The 26,762-nt window shown below is 43.3% G+C and overlaps 1 protein-coding gene across 4 annotated transcripts in view; it reads right to left on the bottom strand.

The window, feature by feature from the left end:
• ATP2A3 (ATPase sarcoplasmic/endoplasmic reticulum Ca2+ transporting 3) overlaps positions 1 to 23,978 on the bottom strand; it is a 143,196-nt gene extending 119,218 nt beyond the window's left edge. For 2 of the 4 annotated variants that reach the window (XR_014493663.1, XM_083372617.1), the window contains exon 1: positions 22,289 to 23,974. Coding sequence is in view for 2 of the 4 variants with exons in the window: in XM_083372617.1 (XP_083228743.1) it covers positions 22,289 to 22,406 (118 nt within the window). In the remaining 2 variants the exon portion in view is untranslated. Of the gene's footprint in view, positions 1 to 22,288 lie in introns of all 4 variants that reach the window. The other 2 variants (XR_014493662.1, XM_083372618.1) reach the window with 2 other exon arrangements.
• Positions 23,979 to 26,762: the final 2,784 nt, after the last annotated feature.

Below are 26,762 nucleotides of genomic sequence, written 5' to 3'. Positions count from 1 at the left end.
TCAGAGTTAGAGGAAGGCACCCAGGACCTCCGTACGAGAGACAAATGGTTAGAGTGGTTAAGTCAATGTTTTCAGCCTTAGCAACTGTAAGATGTGTGGACTTCAACTCCCAGAATTCCCCAGCCAGCACTCGCTGGAGAGTTCTAGGTGTTGAAGTTCACACATCTTAAAGTTGCCAAAGTTGAAAAACACTGGGTTAAACTGTTGGACCAGGGGTGGGAAGATCTGGGTTCTAGACTACCTTTAGCCATGGAAGCTTACTGGGTGTAACGTTATGTGGGAATGAACTTGGGAGACTGGATGAATGCCTAGAGAACAATCAGATAAGAGAGAGCATAGCCCACAACTGCATAGTATGCAAAGCAAGAAGCTCAGGGGGGAATCTCCCTAAGTCAGTGGTAGGCAACCTTGGCTCTTTTATGACTCGTGGACTTCAACTCCCAGAATTCCTGAGCCAGCCTTGTTGGCTCAGGAATTCTGGGAGTTGAAGTCCACGAGTCATAAAAGAGCCAAGGTTGCCTACCCCTGCTCTAAGTTATCTGTAAAAGTAAAGGCTGTAAAAGTAATGGCAGGAGAATTGTACTTTCAGTCTTGCAACGTTCTGTTAATGTAGTTTTACAATAAACTAGAATTAATTCACATGGTCCTGTTTCTTGTCTGGTAAGGCTGACACTGGATGACTTCTCAGCCCAGTCTACCTCACAATGTTCCCTTCAGCCCACTGACTTTATCAAGCTGTTCTGCTTTTAGATTTTTTCATACAACGGTCTCTGCATTTCAAATTCTGAGAATATGTCATGGGCACACTCACAAAATGGCTGCCTTGATAACACAACTAAAGCATCCATTTACAAAAAGGCAAGTCTGCCAGCTATATCTTTTAGCCTGCTTTTTCCTACTTCAGCTCTTTTGGGATAGGTACAAATATTTTGAGGCAGGTACAAATATTTCCAAACATGGGGCTGCAGCTTTCAAGTGCTTATTTTCTCAGAATGCCTGGTAGGATTCTGGGGAATTATTCTCTGAATCAAGATGTGGAAAGAGATGGGCCATGTGGGTTTGCACCTCCCATTCACAGGAAGGTATTGTGGGCACAGCATTAGCGATTTCTCTTACCAATATTTAGAAAGACTCAAAAAGAACATGATGAAACAGGGCTACACATATAGCAAGGGTGGTTTTTATTGGTATCTATTTGCAAACTGAAATATGTTTCATCTGATACTAGCATTAGTTTGACAATTGTAAAACAAGAAAGAATGGGGGGAAAAGCCCGTGCAAGTTTACATTAAGTTTTATTTGCAAATTTTTTCAGAGTTGGGTTTGCAAAATCTGTTAAGTGAACAGCAAGCAAACTTCAGTTCAGTTCTTGGCCAAAGGCAGGCAAGCGCATAGATACAGGCTGGCATTCAGCTTCTGGATCAGTTCAATGGTTGAGTGAATCCTACAGAGCCACCATCTGAACTTCAAGGGATAAGGCTTCAATAGGTCCAAGATAAAGAGCCAGGCAACTACAATACAATGGCAATATTGTTTCAGCTTTGGCCAGTTTTTAAGTGAAGTCCTATAGCTCTGCAGGCAGGGAGCCTCCACCCAGCACCAACTGTTCATCAACAACTCAGCTCACCAAAGGGGATGGAATAAACCATTACTCACAAGCAGCCTTTCCTTGAAAGCCAGCATATCTAGGTCTTTCAATCTACTGGCTTTATATCCTCCATCATCTCATAAGAAGGCAATAGTAGACTATTTTCATACTGCTTCCAAGAAAGTTGCATGGGAGGGAGATTCTATGTTTTCTCTTGGGAGAGTTATCCAGTCCAGGTTTCATTAAAAAACCCAGAACCACAAGAAAAAAGGGGAGAAGATATTATTATCCATAAACATTGGATGCTATCCAGTGGTGGGATTCAAATATCTGAACAACCGGTTCTCTCCTTGGGTGCTATTTCCGGAAGTCCGTTCTGAACCTTGCAGGCTCCCTGGCTCAGAACAGACTTCCGGAAGTGGCGTCCATGCACTTCCGGCAGTCCATTTTGGGCCTTGCGAAAAAGGGCTAGGGCATCAGCCGGTTTGCCGAAGTCAACAAAAAATTAGCTATCGGTTCTACTGAACCGGTGCAACCTGGCTGAATCCCACCACTGGTGCTATCTAACAAAATGAAATTCAATGGTGAAAAAAGTAAGGTTCTACATTTAGGCAAGAAAAGCCAAATGCACAGGTATAGTGTAGGTGGTACCTTGCTCAATAGAAGTAACTGTGAGAGGGATCTCGGAGTCCTAGTGGACAATCACTTAAATATGAGCCAGCAGTGTGCTGCAGCTGCCAAAAAAGCCAACACAGTGCTAGGCTGCATTAACAGAGGGATAGAATCAAGATCACGTGAAGTACTAATACCACTTTACAAGGCCTTGGTAAGACCACACCTGGAATACTGCATCCAGTTTTGGTCACCACGATGTAAAAAAGATGTCGAGACTCTAGAAAGAGTACAGAGAAGAGCAACAAAGATGATTAGGTGACTGGAGACTAAAACATATAAGGAACGGTTGTTGGAATTGGGTATGTCTAGTTTAATGCAGAGAAGGACGAGGGGTGACATGTTAGCAGTGTACCAATATCTAAGGGGCTGCCACAAAAAGGGAGTCAAGCTATTCTCTAAAGCACCCTGAAGGGAGGACAAGAAGCAATGGATGGAAACTAACTGTTGTTGTTGTTGTCATTAACAACAGTTGTTATCTAGATAGAATACAGACATGCTGCTGCTCATCCGATTAGGCTGCCAGGCTAAGGTTTATTATTATTGTTGTTGTTGTTGTTGCTGTTATATTTAAATTCTTATGACACCCATCTCCCCTCTAAGGTGTCTCTGGGCTGCTTATAGGCTATAAAACAAATAGAAAAATAATTAAAATATATTAAAACTATGCAGACAGATTTTCCCCATGATGATTGACACCTAACCTGGTCTTTCAAGTCTCCCAGTGATGCAACTTATAGCCACTATAACTGAATCCCTCCATTTTGCTTTTAATTGTCCTCTTCTCTTTCCTTACATCTTTGCCAGCGTTAGAGCCTTTTCCGGGGAGCTGGGTATTCACATAACATGTCCAAAGTAGGATAATTTGAGCTTGGGTTACTTGTGCCTCTAGTAAGCGTTCTGGATAGATTGCTTTGATGATCCATTTGTTTGCTTTCTTGGCTGTCCTTGATATTCAAAGTCTTCTCTGATAGCAAAATACAAAGATATCCATACTCTTTCTATCCAACTTCTTCAAGGTCCAATCTTTGCTCCCATAAAGTATCGCAATGAATATAACAGCTTGCACAATTCTGATATTTGTAGAGATAGTCACATCATGACATTTGAATATTTGAGTATTTGTTTTTAAAAGGACTTAGAGGAAAATCCATTTGTTGCTCCAAGTTATCTAGACTGACCTTCTAACACACATGCTGCCAGTTTAAAACCATTTTGCAGAAAACCATCATGGATGATTGTTCTAATTGTTGTGTTAGATATATATCTATGTATCTGTATATCTATATATCTGCATAGATATGTACATAGATATAGGCAGGGGATATGCTCTTAATAGGTTTTTATAGAATAGTTACAGCTAGTCCTCAATTAATGACTTTTCATTCAGTGACGGTACAAAATTACAGCGGAACTGAACAAATGGTAGTTATGCCCAGTCTTTGAAGTTAGGACCTCGGGAATGTCCCAGCTGTCATGTGGTCAAAATTCCAGGGCTTGGCACCCACTCGCACCTATAACCACAAGGCAAAGGGGCATCCATCTATCCCCACGCACACACACATCACTGTTCTTTTGGCCATTCTGCACTCTGCATGCCTGCAACCCACAGCTGACTGCCATCTTCTTCCTCCTGGAAGAAGATGGTGGTGTTGTGATTCAGGGTCAGCCTGTGGGTTCGGCAGTTGGGTCGGACGACTCAGAGGAGGAGGAGGGGGGTGTTGAAGAGCTTGCTGAGGGGATTGGACAGCTTGATGAGAGCCCCCAGCCAGGCCCCTCTCATCTGGTCACGACGCAGACCCAGCTGTGTGAGCCTGACAGCGTGGATGAAGATGACCCACAGCTGGCCCTGTTCAAGGACGCCCGACACAGGAGGCAGTCAATCAGGAGTAAACAGAGGAAGGCAATGGGGCACCTCGGAAGGAGGCAGAGAGAGGCCACGCCTGTATTTAAGGGGAATGTGTGGGAGGGCTGGTTTGCTGAAGGCAACCGCTTGGATAGTTCCTGTTTCTTAGCTCCTGTTTCATGGTTGGTGTCTTGTCTTGCTCTGTTTTATGTGAATAAATTTGGCAGGCTTTATTCCAGCCTCTTGCCGTTTGTAAAGGGGTTGTCCCTGCTTTTGCTGCAGGGCTGGTAGCAGGCTGGTACAGAACAGGTGGTCAGCCTGCCGCTGATCTGGCCTCACCTATTGCAAGGCATCTGCAGGCCATACCAGGTCTTCTTCCCAAGGCCACACTTATTCAAATCACATGTGGCCTTCTCACAAGGCTTCGAAGCCAGGATGGCAGGAACAGCTAAGGAGGCAGGCCCTTACCTTATCAAGGTGCTCAAGTGACATTCAGTTAACAACGGGAACTGAAAACTGCCAGGATTGCCACCACTAAGCAATGTGGTCATGTGATTTCATGCTTTATGACAGCATCGCTTAGCAACTGATAGTCCAGTCCCAATTACCATCCTTAACCAAAGAATACCTGTTTATATAAGCTGCTTGGGGATTGCTTTGCTGTAAAACGAGCCCAGAAATGTTTAAAATAATACAAACTGTTTGCAGAGTGTAGCAAGATGTTTTCTAAATTATTTTTAAAGTGAAATTCAACAGCCACCTCCCAGACATGAGCAACGATTACCCTTCATATGTTCCTAAACGATGTTTTGCAGCGCAATGGGGAGGGTAGAACATATTCCACCTGATCCAACTTCCTGTTTTTAGCTTCAACACAGCCTATTTTTTTAAAAAAAAGGTTTAAGAATACCTTTTTCTTTTCTTACCCAATTCATATAAAGGCATAAGATGCAAAAAAGGAGGAAAAATGGGTACTTTCAGGAGCCAAAGCTTTTAACTTGTTTATAAATGACCTAGAATTAGGCAGAAAAAGTAAGCTACCCTAACTAAATTTATATGACTGCCCACCTCACACACATTGATTCCAGGTGGTTTGCCACATTAAAAATATCATAATTTAAAACTCTGCCATCGCTACTACACCTGAGTGCCAACAGATACAATCATTCTAGATATTTGATTGGCTCCATATCACCCTGGGGTGCACAAGCTGCCTATCAGTTCAAGGCCTTCCAGAAAAGTAATAAGGTGGTGGCCAATCATATCTGTGAGAGAATGATATTCCACAAGGAGGGTGCCACCATGGAGAAGGTCCTACTTCTTGGTCCCACTAGACTGCATCACACTGGTATCAGAAGCACCGAGGTGCTTCTGGGTTGAAAGAATTAGTCGGTGACATCATCATTGCCTGGAGGACACCTGGTTGGGGGCTCCTTTCATGTCCCTGGCAGGAGCTAGAGCAAAGGACAGGAGCTCACCTGCCCCGCTGCAGCACCCAGGTCTCGACTGTGGACTTGCTAACCTCCAACCCAGCATCATAACCACGAGAACCTCCGTGCTCCTATGGTCCCACTAGATGGACCTCCTTAACAGAGATGATCTGTCACATGTCCTGCCTTCCTGAAGAGAGGCAGTCCTTCAAATAACCCTTAGCCATGTAGGGTTTTGAACATGACAATCAACAACTTGAACTGCACCCAGAAGCAAATCGGCAACCAATGCAGCTTTCACAAAAAGAGTTGATACATGCAGAAATCTAGCCTTGTGGAAAAACTGTGCAGGGCACTGTATTTGGAACCATCTGAAGCTTACAGATACTCTTCAAAGGGAGTCCCATGTACAGTGAGTGCCTCACAATAGGAGGTGACCAAGGTGTGGGTGACTGTGAAAAGGGCACGCTGGTCCAGAAATGGTGCACAACAGGCAGGTGTGCAAAGGCCCTCCTAGCCAAGGCTGCCACCTGCTCCTCCAATCTGCACAATGTACCAACACCTTCAATGATCTCAGACAGGGGTCCTGAGAAGGAAGCCACAAACAAATTTAGATCCAGCATGGCTCTTTTTTCTTTCTGATTCAGAAACCTTCCAAGCACGGAAACAAACAGATTTTTTTTTCCAAAGAAAGAGACTGAAAGGGAGGGGAAAAGGTAGGGAGCAGAGAGGTGAATGTTTATGAATCAGACAGTTTAAGTGTGTACATTGGGAGGCTGGCAGGTGGGCGATGTGCAAAAGAACAGACAGCTGAGTTGGATGAGTCAGGAAGTCCTTTCCTTTCTTTTCCTTCTCCCCCCCCCTTCTCCTTTTCGTTCCTTTTCCCACCACCCAAGAAGCTTAAATACTTCTAGAAAACGAGGATTTCACAACATCATAGAAGGCTGTGCTGGACCAGTATACATCCAGCTGCTCCATTTTATATCTAGTTTAGGAATTAAGGACTGTGTTAAGAGTATTTAGCATTTATAGGGTTAAACGTTATTTCCTCAAGAGATGCCTTATGGGAATTGTAGTCTAACTGTTTAGTGAATACCATGCTTACCTGGTTAAGTGGGTGGAGTTTATAGTTTATGGCAGGACTTCCTGCCTTTGTCTTTGTATTATCTCTCTGGATAAACCCTAGCCATGTTGGCTTGGGATATCAAGCTCCGTTTCAACATGTAACTTTGCACAGGATGGAAAGTTCATCATTCTTTTACCTAATGAGATGGGACCAGATTACAACCTTACATTCCAGAAGAGCCTTTGCTGTAACCGTGAGTTATTCACATAGGATGCCGGTGAATAAAGTAATTTGTTTTATTCCCATCCATTTGAGTTTATTCTGGCTGTCTCAAGTGGGACCAGCAATCACATCTTCTGCTTGAGGCAACACAAAGGCAGGTTTTTTTTGTCCTCTAAACATGTTGGCCTTTTGTTCCAAAGCTCCACATCCCTGCAAGGATTGATCTGCTTATGGGATGTGTACATAAGCTAGAGATCACTACCCAAAACAATTTAAAAGTTCTTTTAGCTATTAACCCCATAACAAGCGAAATAATTCCCATAAAAATGCATAACGTGCCCAGGAAATACTGTACTGCCATGGGTCATACACCACTGCAGGACAGTATTTCCTTAGATGGGGGATGAACCAGTGAACATTGTTGGGGGATTATACAATGCTCTAATAAACCACAATGGAAGGCTCCAGTGCCCATGATTTGTCTCTTGTGCTGCTACAAGGCACAATTCTTCAGGTAATATTCAGAGGAATATTACCTAGGAATTTTACCAAAAAAAGGTAAATCATTCTTTGTCTACCGCTCTACCGCAGTGCATCTTCCGCTAGCTTAGCTGCCAGTTAGAAAACATAAGATAAAGGAGGGCTGGGGAAAAGAAAATCAACATACAGTCATGCGAGAAGCACATGCTTTCTTCCTAGCAACCATTTTATCACTTCTTTTAAATAATAAATCTATATCTTGAAAGTTCAACTATCGAGTCACCAACTCCTTCAAAGCAATGACATCAGCTTCTAAACTCCTTTTTTCGCTGGCAGTGTGGAGGCAATTATTTTTGGGTGACTGGGAGAAACATTATTTAATTTAAATTTAATTGAAGTTAATCAAAGTTAAGTCACAGGGCAGAAAAGCTGACATCCTGGAAAAACGTAAGAGGGGATGAAGCCTCAAACATCTGGGAGGAAGCACCGTCTCCTCTCCCAAACTAATGTAACTTCCATGGCCAAAAGAAGAAGTTTAATTTGTAATCCTATTGTCACTTACCTGAGAAATACAATTTAACATTAATAATCAATAATACATCCACTCTGGAAATTCAAGACATCTTACACGAGGATCTCCCTTCATTTTATTTCCATAAAAACAACAACAACCCTGTGAGGTAGTTTGGACTAGAATGGAGCAACAGGTTCAATACTATGTAAAGTGAGCTTCCAAGGCTGTGGGTGGATTTGAACCAGAGACCTCCCTGTCCTAGTCCAATTCTTGAACCACTCTGCCACATCTCAGCAAAATCAATTGCAAGTAGTCCTCGACTTACAACAGTTCGTTTAGTGACTGTTCAAAGTTACAACTGCAATGGAAAAAGTGACTTCTGACCATTTTTAACATGCAGCACCCCCATGGTCACGTGATCAAAATTCAGACTCTTGGCAACTGACTCATGTTTATGACAACTGTATTATCCCAGGGTCATGTGATCAACTTTTGCAACCTTTTGACAAGCAAAGGCAATGTGGATCCCAGATTCACTTAACAACCATTTTGCTAGCTTAACAACTGCAGTGATTCACTTAACTATGGCAAAACTCACAACAAATGTCTCACTTAGCAACATAAATTTTGCGCTCAATTGTGGTCATAAGTTGAGGACTACCTGTGCAATGAGTCTCCCTTCTGAGCAGGCATGCACAGGGCAATGAAAAAGGGAACAAAACTCAGGATTAAATAAAAAATACCTCTATCCTCACATCTGCATTTTTTTTTCTTTTCAGGAATTCTCACCCTGCCTTCAGCTCACAAATAAAGAGCCTTTTATATCCTTCGTTATACACCTGTCTGCAAATTAAAGCACAGGGACCAAAGACTGTTTCAGCTCCATTTTACATAGAGAGCCTTTGACTAATTCCAGTTTTTGGCAGACTGACATTTTAGAGGAGAGGAGTGGAAAAACCGGACCCCTCCCTGTGGAATGGAAACACTAAAGTCACAAGCAGAAAACCAGGCAGCTTTTGCACCTGAAAATGTCTATCAGCCTTGCCTTCCAGTCTTCTGCTTCTAGATGGATTGGCAGGATGGGCAACAAAGTCAAGATGGCAGGCACAAAGGCAATGGCTACAGTGGCACTGGAAAAAGCGACTTAATCCAGTCCTCACAGTGATAAAATGGTTGCTAAGAAGAAAGCATGTGCTTCTCGCATAACTGTATGTTGATTTTCCTTTCCGCAGCCCTCCTTTATCTTACTGGCATGTACAACCATCACAGCATCCCCATGGTCACATGAACAAAATCTGGGCACATAGCAACCGGCATATAGTAATGACAATTGCAGCATCCCCAGGTCATGTGATCCCCACTTGCAACCTTCCCGGCTGGCTTCTAACAAGCAGAGTCAATGGGAGAAGCCAGATTCACTCAACAATAACGTGATTCGCTTAAAACAACTGCAGTGGTTCACTTAACAAGGCTGCACCTCCCTTAAGAATCGCTTTGCTTAGCAACGGAAATTCTGGTCCCAAATGTGGCTGTTAAGTCGAGGACTCTCTCTATAAACCACAAGTAGCTTTAAATTGAATAATCAAACCTACTGCACAAGTCTGCTTTCCCTACCAAATGCAAAATAAGGTGAAAACCATTCATTAAAACCTTGACTTTTGGATGTATTCTGTGTTATTTCCTCTGAACAAAATTAACAAATTTCCTCCGATGTTCTTTGGCATTTGTGTAGGGGGTGGCAGCAGCTTTGTTTCTCACACAGGCACCGGTTGGGTCCTGGAGCTTGCAGACAATGCAAGAGAATGGCCAGGGCTTCCACAGCTACTGTTCCCATTATATGCAACCAGACCCCCACAGGAACTGGAGCTATTCCCCCCAACCCTATGAAATGTGAAAAATCACCACCAACTGGGCTTTCTGCAAAGACCAAGCCTCTATGAGAGTATTAGCTCAACAACGATTTATTTTAGGTTGTCTCCCTTTGCTCTTTGAAAGCTTTCCAAAGATGTAGCCAAATGTAGCCTTCAATTACTCACTATAAATTCATGCCATGCTAAAGAAACCTTTTTTCAATTTATTTTTACAAGCGTGCCAGTAGTTTATAAAAGGGCTCCACTTTCACAACATTCATTCATCATAAACAAGCCATCTTTCATTTGGGCTACTGGGATCATGTAGTGACAGGATTACACAGCAATATAAGCTATGGTTTACTTAACTATGATTTATTGAATGGACATGACCTGTTAGGAGGTAGTAACTTGGAAACCTTGGCTCAGAAACAAAGTTAAGCAGAGTTAGCACTGGGTAGTATTTGAATGGGAAAGAATCTTTTTAAAGTCCAGGGCTACAGATTGCACTGATAAACGGAGAAATAACTCAGAAGGAAGCAGAGCCAAAGATTGCTGCATTATACCAAGAGAACTGTGGGTATGGCTGGCTCAGGAATTCTGGGAGTTGAAGTCCATACATCTTAAAGTTGTAAAGGTTGAGAACACTGCCCTAAAAAGTATGCTTTATAAATCCTAATTTATAAGCCATAGTGGATGGGTTCATGCAATCCATAATATGACAACCACATAACCATGGCTTAGTTAGTGCAATCACAGCTGTGCAAAATAAGTCATGGTAACATTATGAGTATCATGATATTTATTATCCCACCTGAGGAACTTTTAAGCACAATATGCAAAGTGTGGCAATTCCTTTATTTCTTCCCAGTCAAATCCAGGACCTTCACAACTTAACCCAATGCCAACTAAATTGACAGGTAATCAAATGAAATCCCATTTCAATAAATGGAATTACTATACAGAAATGGAATGACATTTCTCTGATTGCAACAGCATCCGAAGTCTAATTCGGTTCATATTTGTTCAGAAGCAAGCTATGTACGCTGTATTCAATGGAGGCAGGTCATCTTCTAATTTAGGCCAAACCTGATTTGTTCAAAAGAAATTACAGACAGACAAAATTTCTTACTGTTACAAAATGCAACTGTGCCAATGACTTTAAAACATAAATAAATGAGAGGGAGGGAGGGAGGGGGAGGGGGAGAGTGTGGGGGTGTCATGGTTCCGACAGATGAAACTCTTTAAAAGAACTTCGAGGCATTGCTTGCATCCAATGTTAGCAGCGCTGACAGGGTGTATGCGTTTCTTTTACATTTTTTAAGTTAAAGGGCAAATAGATGGGGAAGAAATGGAGGTAGTGACAGATTTTATTTTCCTGGGCTCCAAGATCACTGCAGATGGGGACTGCAGCCAAGAAATTAAAAGATGCTTGCTCCTGGGGAAGAAAGCTATGGCAAATCTAGACATAACCCTGCCAACAAAAGTGCGTATAGTCAAGGCTATGGTCTTCCCAGTTGCAATGTATGGCTGTGAAAGTTGGACCATAAAAAAGGCTGAGCGCCAAAGAATTGAGGCCTTTGAACTATGGTGCTGGAGAAGACTCCTGCGAGTCCCTTGGACTGCAAGGCGATCAAACCGGTCAGTCCTAGAGGAGATCAACCCTGACTGCTCTTTAGAAGGCCAGATCCTGAAGCTAAAACTCAAATACTTTGGCCACCTAATGAGAAGGAAGGACTCACTGGAGAAGAGCCTAATGCTGGGAAAGATCGAGGGCAATAGAAGAAGGGGACGACAGAGAAGGAGGTGGCTGGATGGAGTCACTGAAGCAGTAGGCGTGAGCTTAAATAGACTCCAGAAGATGGTAGAGGACAGGAAGGCCTGGAGGAACGTTGTCCATGGGGCTACAATGGGTCGGACACAACTTTGCAACTAACAACAACAACAACAAATTAAAGGGGAAGTAGGTGGTAGTAGGCCATACAGTTGCAGGGGAACCTTGTTGGGATGATTGATTATCTGTGATAGGTCATTTTTTTTTGCCATAGTTGTGCTGTGCTAAATTCACTGTATCACACAATCCCAGCCAAAGTAAAGCCACTTCCTAAGCAGGAATCATACCATTGTTTCTTAATATCTGCCAAGGCTCCACAAACTCTGGGTTCCCAAAAGTTATGCAGAAAGCAGAAGGCATCCCATAATCCCCTGGAAGACTAACAAGGCAGAGGCCCCTCCCTTCTACCTACAGACAATATATAGTCTGTTTCCTTTAGAAGGAACACATAAAGCACACACACAAACAAATTAGGCATGCGCTAAAAAAAATGATCCACAGATGATCACACACACCCCTCCCCCCAAAGGCTTTCAAAGTGCCATTTAGGCTACAGAGTACATCCTACCACTTCCCTTCTTTCGTCTTCTAGCTGCACACCCATCTTACTTTGGCTTCGTCAAAGGTATTTGCATATGCTAAATATGACTTGGGTGGAAAAGGCCCTTCCCAACATTTTTTGAAACAGACAAATATTGACTCAGGTGGAAATTTGCACTTTTCTCCCCAATGAGCAAGTTCCATCCCTTTCTATGTTTGGAGTAGCTTTCTAGAATGTCAAATGTTAGCTAAAGTAGTATCTCCCATCATCTCTAGCTTATCAAGTCATTGGTTATACTGGCTGAGGACAATGGGAGCTGAAATCCACTCTTTTGGAGAGCACCAGATCAGGAAGGGCTCCATTTGGTTATCTAAAGATTCTCCCTTTCCTGAGGTCTCTAGAAAAAAGTGAACTATATGGGTCCTGAAAGTAAACTGGGAGCATGACCCTGCTTCTTACCTCTCTGTGTGTTTGCCTGAACCACTCAAAAGTTTAAATTAGAATGCTAATGCCACTTACTTTAAAAAAAATATTTTTAGAAAGCTGGATAAGACTTTGTTTCATTTTAAAACAATACAAAGATCTACAGAACAACAATAAAAATAGCAGTGGCCACAAAAATAAACATGTTTATCAAAAATCAGCAAGCCATTAAACATTAAACACCTGCTTAAATACAGTTTTACAATTAGTCTAAGCATGAAAATATCCATTCTTTTATCCCTGGCTCCTGTGTGCTTCACAAATGGATTTATTAGAAGGACTGTTACCATATCCTTTTGCCAAAATGATATTCAGGGTGGCTTGCAAAGATGAGCCCACCAAGACAAACAAGGAAAAAGGATGGGGAGGGAAGAAACCCCCCCAAACCCTCCCTTTTCAATGGAGTCACCTGTGAAGGAAAATCTCTGACAGAATACAGGTAGTCCTTGACTTACAACCACAATTGGGATCAGAATTTCTGTTGCTAAATGAGGCACACCCAATTTTATGAGCGCTTTTTGCCACAGTTGTTAAGCAAATCCGTGCAGTTTTTATCATGAAATCGTTAAGCAATTCCAGCTTCCCCCATTTGACTTTGCTTGTCAGAAGCAAAGTCGTAAATGGCGATAAATAACCTTGTCACTGTCTCTAATTACATGCTGGTTGCCAAGTGCCCAGACTTTGATCACATGACTGTGCAGATCTGCGATGGTCATAAGAGTGGGGACCAGTTGCAAGTCACTTTCTTCAGTGCCACTAACTTCGAATGGCTGCTAAAAGAATGGTTGTAAGTCAAAAACTATCTGTAACCGTTCATTAGTGGCAGTCAGCAATAGATGCAAAGTTGACCTTTGTTCATTCCAACTGTTGGGTGCCCTAGCCTAGAATTAGTTATTAAATACTGGTAGTCCTCAACTTACAACAGTTCATTTAGTGACTGTTCAAAGTTGCGACAGCACTGAAAAAAGTGACCATTTCCCACACTTATGACCACTGCCACATCCCCAAGGTCACATGATCAAAATTCAGATGCTTTGGCAACTGATTATTTTTATGATGGTCACAGTGTCCTGGGGTCCTGGGACCACCTCTTGTGACCTTCTGACAAGCAAAGTCAAGGGGGAAGCCAGATTCACTTAACCACCAGTTTACTAACTTAACAACTGCAGTGATTCACTTAACAACTATGGCAAGAAAAGTCATAAAGTGGGGCAAAACTCACTTAATAAATGTTTCATTTAGCAACATAAACTTTGGGCTCAATTGTGGTCGTAAGTCGAAGACTACCTATAATCAAAAAGGCATCATTCCCCAAACACGCATGAACAATCAAAATTTAAAATACTGTGATAATTCAAAATGTTTTAGTCTGATATTAGGGAAAACAGCAGCTTTCCTTGCTTTCAGGTAGGCCTTTTTCCCAGTCTCCCTGGAAATGTCCAGGGCAGGATGGGAGGAAGGAAGGAGGGATGGGGGAGATTTCTCTGCAGGCAAAACAAATGTTCCCCTGCTCAGCTGAAATAAAATATCTCCCTGTGCCTGATTTGCATTTGGAGCAATATGCTCAGAATCTAGGACAGTGTTTCTCAACCTTGGGAACTTTAAGATATGTGGACTTCCAACTCCCACAGTTCCTGGCTAGGGAATTCTGGGAGTTGAAGTCCACACACCAAGCTTGAAAACTTCTGGTCTAGTTGGAGGAAGTAAAGAATGCCACTTAAGCCACAACTTGTTTTTTCTGTGGGTGGGAAATTGGCACCCACAGCCTGGAAGATCAAACGGGGCAAATGAGAATATTCCAATAATATCTGTATCATCAGAACACGCTACCTTTAAACAGGACAGCTTAACAGTATGTAAAGGTAAAGGTTCCCCCGCACATGCGTGCTAGTCGTTTCCAACTCTAGGGGCCGGTGCTCATCTCCGTTTCAAAGCTGAAGAGCCAGCGCTTGTCCGAGGACGTCTCCATGGTCATGTGGCCGGCATGACTGGACGCCAAAGGCGCATGGAACGCTGTTACCTTCCCACCGTAGAGGTCCCTATTTTTCTACTTGCATTTTTACATGCTTTCGAACTGCTAGGTTGGCAGAAGCTGGGACGAGTAACAGGCACCCACTCTGTTACGTGGCACTCGGGATTCGACCCGCCAAACTGCCGACCTTCTGATCGACAGGCTCAGCGTCCTGACCCAATGAGCCACCGCGTCCCTTTTAATAGTATGTATACCTATTTATTTTAAAAGTGTCCTTTAAATTGAAATGAACTCTCAGTGACTTAAAGGAAACATCTTTGTTCTATTTTGGCAGGAAACAGAAGTGGTTGGCCGCTGCCTTCTGGGGCATTTTGTTGATTTTTCAATCAACAAAATAGGGATAAATAGATAACTCAAGGTAGTGAACATACAGAGTACTCTTTCTTCCTCCTATTTTCCCCATAAGAATCCTGTGACGTGGGTGAGCGAAAGTGATTGGCCCAAGTCACCAAGCCAGCTTTCATGCCTAAGGCAGGACTAAAATTCTAAGCCTCCTGATTTTTAGGCTAGCACGCAAACCAGTACACCAAACGGATCAAGATTGGCCTAACATTCACCTAGCATACCAAGCACACAAAGACAAAAACCTAAGGGGGAAAAATCCGATCTCATTTATTATGAGATGCACATTAACAAAATCAAATGCACACATAAAGATATTTAGAAGTTAGATGCAGGTTGGCTTGTTGTTGTTGTTTCTTTTGTTCAATTGTGTTCAATTCTCAGAGACTGCCTGAACCAATCCCTGCAATTTTCTTGGAAAGTTTTCTCAGCAATTTTCTTAGAAAGTTTTTTTTGCCATTGCCTCCTCCCTAGGGCTGAGAGTGTGTGACTGGCCCAAGGTCACCTTGCTGGCTTTGTGTCTAAGGTAGGACTAGAACTCATATTCTCCCGATTTCTACCCTGGTGTCTTAACAACTATACTAAACTGATTCTCATATGCAGTTTAGCATTGAGAAAATTAAACTCAGAGAGAAGTTTCTAATCCTTAAGGGTAGATCATAATATAATGCTCGCTTTGCATGCAGAAAGACCAGGGGGTAATCCCTTATATCCCTAGTTTCTAGGAAAGACTGCTTGGAAAGACTTTAGAACAGAGGTCCCCAACCTTTTGGGCACCAGGGACCAGTTCCGTGGAGAGAGGTTTTTCCGTGAACCGGAAAGTGTGCGGGTTTTGTGTGTTGCCTGCATCCTGCAGATGTGGCTTTACTTGTTTGTGCAGACTGGTTGCTGGCATGCTGCAGCCCAGTACTGGTCCACGAACCGGGGGTTGGGAACCCCTGCTTTAGAAAACATCTGCCTGTCAGTGAAGAACAGCCTTCCCTAACTTTATATGTAGCTGTGCTGGAATTAAACTCTCCCAACACTATTTCCACTGATATCTGGGAATGATGGGAAGTCAGCTTCAGAATTCTGGGAGCTGAAGTCCACACTTGTTAAACACATCTTAAGTTGCCAGGTTGGGAAACTAATTCTATATATAGATTATGTTGAGCTAGACAGCAGACTAAGGGTCTGTCCCGCTTTTTTTAAGGTTACCAGGATAGGTTTTGAACTGTGTAGGTACCATTGCTGTAGACCAGGGGTTTTCAAACTCTTTCAGGCTATGGAACTTATTAGTTAAAATGGTGGGGGGGATCTGAAACTCCTGATTATGAGGCAAAACTCTGGTGATAGAAATATGGTTGCATTTAATAAATAAAATAAATTTGAGTGATTTTTTTTCTCCTTAATCTCTGAAGCCCATGAAGGTCTTACACAACATAATTCTAAAAATCTTGTTCAAAACAACTCATGAGGAATATCTAGGAAATGAGGATAGGGTTTCTACACATCATAAACTCTTTAAAATACATCAGAAAAAAAATAACTATTTATTTATTAAATTTATAAAATTACCCAGACATTTAAGGACCCAGAAAAAAGTGTTCAGAAGATTCCTGATTTATACTCAAGAATGCAATAGCAATAGCACTTAGAATTATACTGCTTCACAGTGCTTTAGAGCCCTCTCTAAACAGTTTACAGAGTTAGCATGTTGCCCCCAACAATATGGGTCCTCATTTTACCCACGTCGGAAGGATAGAAGGCTGAGTCAACCTTGAGCTGTTCACCACTGCGCCACCAAAAAACACCGTACACTCAAAAAACAGTGATTAAAAGTAGGATGAGCCACTTGTCCAATTCTAAAAGGTAAAGGTAAAGGTTCCCCCGCACATGCATGCTAGTCGTTTCCAACTCTAGGGGCCAGTGCTCATCTCTGTTTCAAAGTCGAAGAGCCAGCGCTTGTCCGAGGATGTCTCCATGGTCATGTGGCCGGCATGACTAGACGCCAAAGGCGCACAGAACGCTGTTACCTTCCCACCGTAGTGGTCCCTATTTTTTTACTTGCATTTTTACGTGCTTTCGAACTGCTAGGTTGGCAGAAGCTGGGACGAGTAACAGGCGCTCACTCTGTTATGCGGCACTCGGGATTCAAACCGCCAAACTGCCGACTTTCTGATCAACAAGCTCAGAATCCTAACCCACTGAGCCACTGCGTCCCTGTCCAATTCTACACCTCCATAAAAATTTAATTGACCTAAAACGAAGATTAACAAAATTAAACATGAACTTCATTAGAACATAGATACAGTATGATAGTATTGATACACTAATTCAACAAGGAAAGTTTTTATCAATGCAAAGACTTCACTGTGGTTTAGTTTTCCCCCAAACATCAGTTAGAAAATGGGGAGGGGGGAATTTTGTTGCAATTAAACTCCAGTATTACTAGAAGTTTTTTTTTTCCTTTCTTTTTCTGAATATCAAGGTAGGGGGACAACAAATTGCCTCTTTAGACTTACTGGATCTCCAGCATTCTGAGTTTTACTCATGTGCATGTTGAAAAATTATACTTTAAATTCAAAAGGTATTTCCAGCTTGGACTACAGTTCAGAATAAATTTTTATAAATTCCTGGTTCACCCATATGTAATTTAAAAATCAGCTCATTTTAGAAGTGTTATAATAGCCATTTTTCCCCCAGCTGTAGAAGACCACCATAGTTGATTTCTGGAAATCAGATATGTAAGTTTCTGAATTCTCCAGAACTCTGCAAAAAACTTTTGAGAAGTGCAAATATTAACCACCTATGATTCTTTTTTTCCTCTGGACATCATGGCTTTAATGAAGCCTAATTTAGACACATTATAAATGTTCTAATTATATTATGATGGTTGCTGAGGAACCAACTTTTGTTAATCCGAATGCTTGCTGATAGCTGGGGAGGGCAACTGCGGTTTTCTTGACCAGCTAAAATGTAGCTGAAATAAAATACTGTCCTAAAAGGGTTGGCTTGGGAGAGAAGTCTTGCCAAGAGAAAAATAAAATGGCTTAAATGTGGCAATGAAATATGCCAACGAAATTTGACAAGGGCCAAAGACGAATTGAAGCATTCTTAGATTAAAAGAAACATGGAACCAACAAGGAAGTTGAGGTTTCTTAGGAAGGAAAAGGGAACTTTTGTTGAAAACTTTATGCAAGAAAGTTTTGTAAACGCAGAAAAATGTCAGTGCCACATCTATTAAAGAATTTCATTCAAAGATTTTTGAAACCGCTTCCCTAGGACTCTTTGTGGCTCATAGAAGTGAGGATAACCATACAGAATTTCTAGCTTTTTCATATATATAATTTAGATGCTGCCCAAATTAATAAGACCTGGAAAATGGCATTTTTATTTTTGTTTGTATTCTACTTTTATTATTTTTACTAATAACTCAAAGCAGTGAACATATCCAACACATCTTCCTCCTCCTATTTTCCCCACAGCAAACAACTTTATGAGGTTGTTCACCCAGCTGTCTTTCGTAACTACCATAAGACGGGACTTGAACTCAAGGACTTCAAAATCTAATCCTAACAATCATTGTATAGTGCATTATATGTGACAAGAAGTGTGTGTGGGGGGGGGCTCATTTCAGCTTCCAGACAATAACCAAGAGAGGTGTGAAGGTTAAAGGCAGGAAGCGTGGGGAGAGAAATCACTTCCATTTGCCTCCAGGAAAAAGGGACTGAACTTATAGCATCCCAATTTGGACATGTTTACTCAAATTTTTTAATCAAATGTCAGCCAGTTTTAGCCTACTTTGAAGAACAGGATTGATGACAGGCTTAAATGTGGGAAAGATGGCAATTGACTCTCATAACCTTCTGCATTGAATCCTTATTTTGGCAAAGGGAGGGCATAGCGGCAGAGGAATAGGTAGGGGAAAAAATTGGCAACGCACTGCTATAGTTTGGAGGTGCACATTCAGAGGGGAATGTTGCAAAAGATTGCAAAAGGACAATGAAAAGCCTTGACACAGAAAGAGTTGGAAAGCTTGCTATCTGAACCAGAATGGGTTGATGATCTGATTTATCCCACTCCACCCAGCTTTCCTCAAATTCATTAGAGTACAGAGTAGAGCAACAAAGATGACTAGGGGACTGGAGGCTAATACATATAAAGAACGGTTGCTGAAATAGGGTATGTCTAGTTTAATGAAAAGAAGGACTAAGGGCAGTGCTTTTTTTGTAAAAGAAAAAGGTGCCAGAACTCACACATGTCATACAACCCGCCTTGCCTACCCTACAAGGTTCCATCCAAAAAAGGTGCCGGAACTCCGTTCTGTGAGAAAAAAAGCCCTGACTAAGGGTGACATAATAGCAATGTTCCAATCTCTCAGGGGTTGCTACAAAGAAGAAGGAGTCAAGCTATTCTCCAAAGCAACAGAAGGCCCGAAAACAAGCAATGGATGGAAACTAATCAAGGAGAAGCAAAAGCAACCTAGAACTAAGGAGAAATTTCCTGACAGTTAAAACAATTGATCAGTGGAACAACTTTCCTCCAGAAGTTGTGGGTTCTCCAACACTGGAAGTTTCTAAGAAGAGAATGAAGAATGGTGAACACAGCACAAGACATTGTGGGCTGTCCCCTGACACCACTGGATGACATCGCCAGGGCTCGTTGCCTTGGAAGAGTGAGGAAGATTCTCAGGGATGACTCACACCCTGGACGGTATCTCTTTACTCTCCTACCATCGGGTAGGAGATAGAGGAGTATAGCCAGCCGCACCAACAGGCTGCAAAACAGCTTCTATGCGTGGGCTGTTAGGCTTTTGAATGAGAAATAACTTTTGTGAACTTTTGTGAATTTTATGCAGAATTGACTTGGGAGGCCGGTGTGTGGTGTAGTTGGTTCACATGGTGTAGTAAGATGGAGGGTTTGTTGTCACTGTGTGTTGGGGGGTTGGAGCGCAAAGGGAGGCTCAGCTAATCTCAATGTACACATAGTTGTACTTTGACAACAAAGGTTCATTTCAAATATTTGTCTGAAATGGCACAGGGCAGAGGTCCCCAACCTTTTGGGCACCAGGGACCGGTTCCATGGAGAAAAGGTTTTTCCGCAGACCAGGGTTTGGTGTGCTGCCTGCATCCCGTGGATGGAGCTTTGCCGGTTTGTGTGGACCGGTTGCTAGCATGCTGTGGCCCGGTGCCGATCCATGGGCCAAGGGTTGGGGACTCCTGGCATAGGGTCTCCTGCCTGAGCAGAGGGTTGGACTAAACCAGGGGTAGGCAACCTCGGCTCTTTTATGACTCATGGACTTCAACTCCCAGAATTCCTGAGCCAGCCAAGCTGGCTCAGGAATTCTGGGAGTTGAAGTCCATGAGTCATAAAAGAGCCGAGGTTGCCTACCCCTGGACTAAACCTTCAAGATCCCTTCCAACTTTGTAATTCTGTTATTCAATAACTCGTGTAACAGTTAGCTTCTTCATATCCACTGAACTTTCATGTCCTCCAGATACATCATTCAGCTTTTCAATGAACCTCCCCCCTGGCTTTTTTATCCGAGAGGAAAATATGGTCACTCCACCTATCTTGTTCGCTTCATCCAAAAACAAACCCCAAAACAAACATTGATCTCAGGAGAGATACTTTTCGCAGCACTGAAGCTAGCTGCCCAGCTTTTCAGATATGTAGGAATTACAATACCCATAATTCCCAGGCAACCCATGTAGGACTACGGGCACGGTAATCTCCTAGCATCTTGAGGTGGGTAGATTGGGAGGGCTGGCAGAGATCAATCATTATCCATGCTGCAGTACCTTGCAAGTAGACGCTAGATGTGTTTGCAGTTAGGTCGTGCAAAAAAGGGGAGAAAATGTACTTCTCTTAGCAATCGAAACCTACCATTCCAAAACCAGACCAGAGATGAGCACTTGTAGAAGTGGCAGGATAACCGAAGGCTCAAGGAGCAATTCTGTCTATAGAAGACCAGAGGGTTCATCCCCAGTTAAAAAGGGTTTTAGTAGCTGGGAAACAACTTTAAGTTTACAAAATGCTGCCTCAAAAGTCAGCCCAGGATTATCCCTTTTCTGCCTCGTTCTTAAATATTAGTATTTGGTGTGTACTTCTATCTAAGCACCACCACCAAGATCTATGTTTCCCCATAACAACCCTGTGGGGAAGGATGGGCCAAGAGGGGATACCTGGCCCAAAGTCATGCAGGGAGCTTCCATGGATGCACTTCTAGATCAACTCCTTAACCACAGTGGCATTCAAAGCTTCTTCTGGGTTTTGAGTCAGGAACCTTCTATTTACAAAGCAAGCCTTATAACCATCTTGCTATCCAAATTTACTACCTACAAATTCTTGTCATTCAGATGTCCTGACTCACTCTCCGCTAGAGGAGGTCTGTTCACTTCTTTCTTTTTCTTAATTCTGTAAATCTTATTTATAAATATAGATTTCTATAGAGTAAATACGATATAGAGAGAGAGATAGAGAGAAAAGAGAGAGAGACAGACAGACAGACAGACAAACAAAAAGAATCGTGGCCCCGTACCCAATTCTCTCATGAGCCCTGACTTCTCAGCCTTCTCAATTCACATATTATACTAACTAAGCCATACTTTGCTTTGTTATGGTTTTCTGAGCAAACCACAATGAGTTGGGTAAAGACACAAGAAACAACGATTGCATTCACACAATACAATAAGTTCATGAACCTGAATGACGGCTTAACTCCAGCATTCCTCCTACCCATTACAGAGACACTTAAAGGGAGCTTCCATGGACAGAGACAGTGTATCTATAAACATGAGGCACAGGGGTGTATGGAAACCACCACCACCACTATCACCTCTGTCTGGTTCCAGAACACATTCGGCTGGCTACCATGGACACGGTCTGCTAAGCCCCGTTTAAATGGCCCTTTACTGTTCCGAGGTGACTTAGAAGGGACCCCACTGCCCAAATTCAGGAGGCCAGACTTACAAGCTAACGGGCTCGGAGATGCGACGCGGCTGCGAACAGAAACCGGCGTTAAGGTCAATTTCTCTCGAACGCCGAAGAGCAGCAGCTTCCTGCCTGCCCCCCCTCCCCCTCCCCGAGTGCCCGTGGGATTTCTGCTGCCGGCCGGCCACCGTGGGAAAAGTGATGCTGCCTGACCCTGGACTGTTCGACACGGTTCGACAAGCCTCTTGTTCTTTTTTTTGTTTATTTGGGGGCGATTCGTTTCCTTTTCCGCCTAAGCCGGTTGAGCTCCATGCACCCCACGCGTGCCGACCCGACCGGCAGCCGGAGAGGGCGACCACGACCACAATCCGAGCCCGGCTAGCCCTCCCCATCGCCGGCAGTACTCGGAGAAGACCCTCTTTCCGTTCCGCGCAACGCGGCTTCAGTGCCTGGGCAGGTTCGAGCCTTCTTACCGTTGGCGCCGTACTTCTCCCGCTGCCGTCGGACCTGCTCGGCGCTGAGCCCGCAACTCTCCCGCACCCCGAAACGGCGCAGGACTTCTTCGGCGGTCAGGCTGTGCGTGTTCTCCATCGCCTGCTCCCGAGCGGCTGGAAGCGCTTCTCGGCGCTCCCCTTCTGCCTGCTTGTCGTCGGAGCAACTCCGAGAGGCGGAAGCCTCTGCGCTCGCTTGACGGCACGAGTCAGAGCCGAGCCGGGCTCCTCGCCGGCCAAGGTTTGCAAAAAGGGCTGGCGGGGAGGGGGGCGAAGCTCCTCGACGGCGCAGCGCCTCCCGCGCTCGAAGCTCCCTCGCCGCTCAAGCGGGGAGCCCCTTCGCTCCCTCCTCCGGATCCGCCGAGACGGGCTGCGCGCGGAAAGGACTGCGCTTTCCCGAGGGCCAGCCCTGCCCGCTCTGCCGCTGCTGGCGTCCTCTTTCCTTTGGAGTCGCCAGCGATTTCCCGCTCGGAAAGCGGGGAGACTCAAAGCCGGCGAACCTGGCCGCCGAGACGGATCGTCCCCGGGTTCCTTACTGCGGCCATGCCTCCTCGCCTTGGAAAGTTACTTTCTACTCGGCTGCAGCAGAACTGCCTGACAACGCGCCCCTCCCACCACTTCCTTCGCTCTACAATGTCTTCTCGCCTTCCACCGCCAGGCTCGCCAAAGATCTCCTCCGCTCCCGCCTTGATCGACACCCTCGATCGCCTTGGACGTATTTATTTAATTATCCCCACTGAAGGGCTGAAGCGGGATCGCCGGGCGGCTACTCCCTCGCCGGCCTCCCCCATTCACAAGCTACCTGCCTCCTTCTGATTGGTTCCGTTACGCCCTTGATACCTTCCTGCCTTACTGCCATTGGCCAAAGCGGGAGTTCTTATTTTCTTTATGGTCTTTTTCTTTTTCGGACCGAACCGGGAAGATGTTTGCTTTTGAACATTCACTTTTTGATTGTTGTTTTTAATGCCCGCCCTCCTGGACCTTTATTTTAGGAGGAAAAAAACCAAACAAATCCACGAATCTCCAGTCGTTGCAGCAATGGAAAGTAATGTTGGTGAGATCTGGAGAATTTCGGGTATCACAACGCATCTTTGCTCCCTTGGACCTGGACCAAACGGCGTTTTGTCTTGAACAGAGCCAACTCTTTTGCGGACGTGTGTGTGTGTGTGAGAGAGAGAGAGAGAGAGAGCGCATATCTATATCCATGTGTTTTTACACTGCATGTGCTTTCTACTTGAGGTGCAGGAAGTTGTATGTTGTCTTCTAAAATAGTGTCATTTAAAGAGTCTAACTTGCATAGAACAGAAGCACAATAAAAAGATCCATATACAGAAAGATAACTTGATGGTAGAATGGAATAAAACCACAGGGATAAAACTGGGCTTTGATTCGGCTTATAGCATTATGACCAAATTGTGCCAAAACTGAATGGTCCTGTGTTTACTGTTAGCCTTGGTGGAGCAGTGGGCTAATGCCTCCTTAAGTAACACCAGCTGCCTGCAATTAGTGCAGGTTCGCATCCCACCAGGCTCAAGGTTGACTCAGCCTTCCATCCTTCCGAGGTAGGTAAAATGAGGACCCAGATTGTTGGGGGCAATTAAGCTGACTTTGTAATAATGCCGCTTGGGGTGTGTGTGAAAGCCCTAATAAGCAGGCATATACATAGAATGAAGGCTACTGCTAAGCTTGTAAGCCGCCCTGAGTCTTTGGAGAAGGGCGGGATATAAATGGAATTAAAATAAATAAAATAAATAAATAAATTTGTCCCAACTACAAATAAATCTGGGATATCAGTATACACTTCTCTGTCTTACTAAAAATATGTTATATAAAAGATTTAATTAACCAGTGCAGTGGGCCCTATTTGGGGACATTGGTGCCATATCAAAATTCTGACTTGAAATGTAAAGAGTTGTGTGTGTGACATGTTGCACAACTAAGATAAAAGGGAAGGATGAAAAATATATAAATGATCCTATAGAATGGAGTTGATGAATATATGCAGAAGCCAAGCTTTCTAATGAATGAAAGGGCTAAAATGTATCCTAGAAAATTCCAGTGCCTCTAGTTTGTTATGACTGGGTGTGAAAGTAGGAATCCATAGGTTTGTAATAGTTGCATTTTAATAGTGAATGCTTGTTGAAGGAAAAGTCTTCATCATGGTTCAGTCCAAGCCAGGAATAAACAACATGGCGACTGCTTTAGAAAGAAGGTTGCAGTTTATTGAAGAAGAGAGCCAGACAGGAAGATGGCTCTGGAAGAAGAGAAAGAGAGTACATGTAGGGAGTGGGTTTTTATACCCTCTGGGGTTCTTGAGGTTGTTTCCTGTTCCTGTTTGAGGCTTTGTATTTCCTGTGTCATGTACTTTTGACCTGAGTCTGAGTGTGCCCTTTGGCATCTGTGGGTTAATCCTATTATGTCCTGTCTTAGAGTTTGGGTGGGGTATGTAGATTTTAGGTGTTTTTGTCTTCCTAAGCTTCTGGCTGGAGGGCTCCAACCTTCCTGAATGGATTATTACATCTGCATTTCTACAGAGCTGGTTTCTGCTTGGGGGAGGAAGACTTGGGGCTATTAAGAAAAAACTGGGCATGCTTTTCTGCCTCTTTAAGATCCTTTGAGGAAATATAATATTCTGCCCTTTTAATATTTCCTTCTCTGGGGGGGGGGGCGGGCTGACTTCCCACATGCTGATGATGAAGGAAGTAAAGGTGAGTTTGGGGGAAATTGTGCAACATTGTGAATGAATGGAATAGGGCAGGGGTCTTCAAACTTGGCCCTTTTATGACTCATGGACTGAGCAATTCTGGGAGTTGAAGTCCATGAGCCATAAAAGGGCCAAGTTTGAAGACCCCTGGAGTAGGGGGTTAAGTGATAAGAATGGAGAGAGAAGAACAAGGAAGTGATCTGGCTATTCAGAGACCCAGGAATTAATGAGTGATGAGTATCTCCTTAAGAAGAAGTTGGTATTGAACCTTATGTTTTAAGCATAAGGTTATTCATATGTGATATTCCATAATGATGTTTGCATAGAAATGTGTTGGGAATGCTTGTTGTAAAGTTAGAGTTAGCACTGACAGTCTCTGTATTTTTTTTATGAGGGTGATGCCATTCTGTAAATTGAGAACCCAAATGATTTGCCACGAGCGTTAGATAGATTATGTGATACAACAAAGATTATGAATCTGACTATTACAGCATTAAAAACCAAGATGATTATGTGTGGCAGAGGAAATGGAGTGAGCAATTGCTATTGCATTTGTTGTTAACACAGGTGAAACATTAGAGCAAGCAGATGGGTTTGTGTGCCTTTCTGGCATGTTGACTAAAGAGAAAGGGGAAATGGGCATAGCAATTTAAAGATATGCAAATGGTGATAGAAAGGTAGATTTGTTTGATCTATTGCTAAGCTTAAATGTTGTTGAAAGAAACTAAAATGGCTGGGTATATATTGAGCTGGTAAATGTCTCAGACAAAATCTTTTTTTTTAAAGTAGTCCAGTGTTTGTCAACCTTGACAACTTTAAGATGTGTGGATCTCAACTCTTAGAATTCTTCAGCTGGCTGCGGAATTCTGGGAGTTGAAGTCCACATGGCTTAAAGTTGCCAAGTTGAGAAACGCTGGCTACACAGATGAGTGTTAGGTTTGATACCTCAGGGACTGTTCTTCTTAAGAACCATAATTGGTAAGAGTGGAACTTTCATGCCCACAGGCAGGTATGTATGTATGTATGTATGTATGTATGTTAATATATGTATGTATGTATGTATGTATGTATGTATGTATGTATTTACAAATAACTCAAAGAGACAAACATAACTAACAGACTTTCCTCCTCCTAACTTCCCCACAACAACAACCCTGTGCAGTGAGTTGGGCTGAAAATGACTGGCCCAAAGTTGCTTTCATGGCTAACGCAGGACTTGAACTCACCCTCTCCTGCTTTCTAGCCTGGTATATTAACCACTGACTAGACCAAACTGGTTCTGTATACCTCTGGATTCCACGTGCTGATCAGAAAGTGAGCCAAGACGTACCAATATCTGGTACTGTTGGTAGAATTCATCCCTAACTTAAGAGTATCCACTAGGAGACAGGATGAGTTGATTTTGGCAGTGTGCCAAAGTTCCACACACAATTTTTTCCCCAGTAGTGCATTGAGGTAATACCGTCACTAAGACTACACATAGAAACATCTGGGTTGGCAAGGCCCAGAGGTTCTTGTGGGGTCACTTGTAACTTTGAGGTAGTTGATATTTAGTCCCCGTAAAAAAAGGTTTTCTTCTATTTTAAACTGAAATAAATAATAAGAGATAAATCAGTGTGATATTCTATTTCATTCCAGCTCACCCATTTAAAAATGTGCTGAGAAGCTTCTGAGGAGTGACCCTGGCCAGTTCATACAATTCACATAAATGAGGCATGTAGTTTGCTTGTTTTGCAGATTAGTCTATGTGAA

Source organism: Vipera ursinii, assembly GCF_947247035.1.
Source record: "Vipera ursinii genome assembly, chromosome: 1".
NCBI lineage: Eukaryota > Metazoa > Chordata > Lepidosauria > Squamata > Viperidae > Vipera > Vipera ursinii.
The sequence above is the reverse complement of the archived record's forward strand: the minus strand, read 5'-3'. Positions and strand labels throughout refer to the sequence as shown.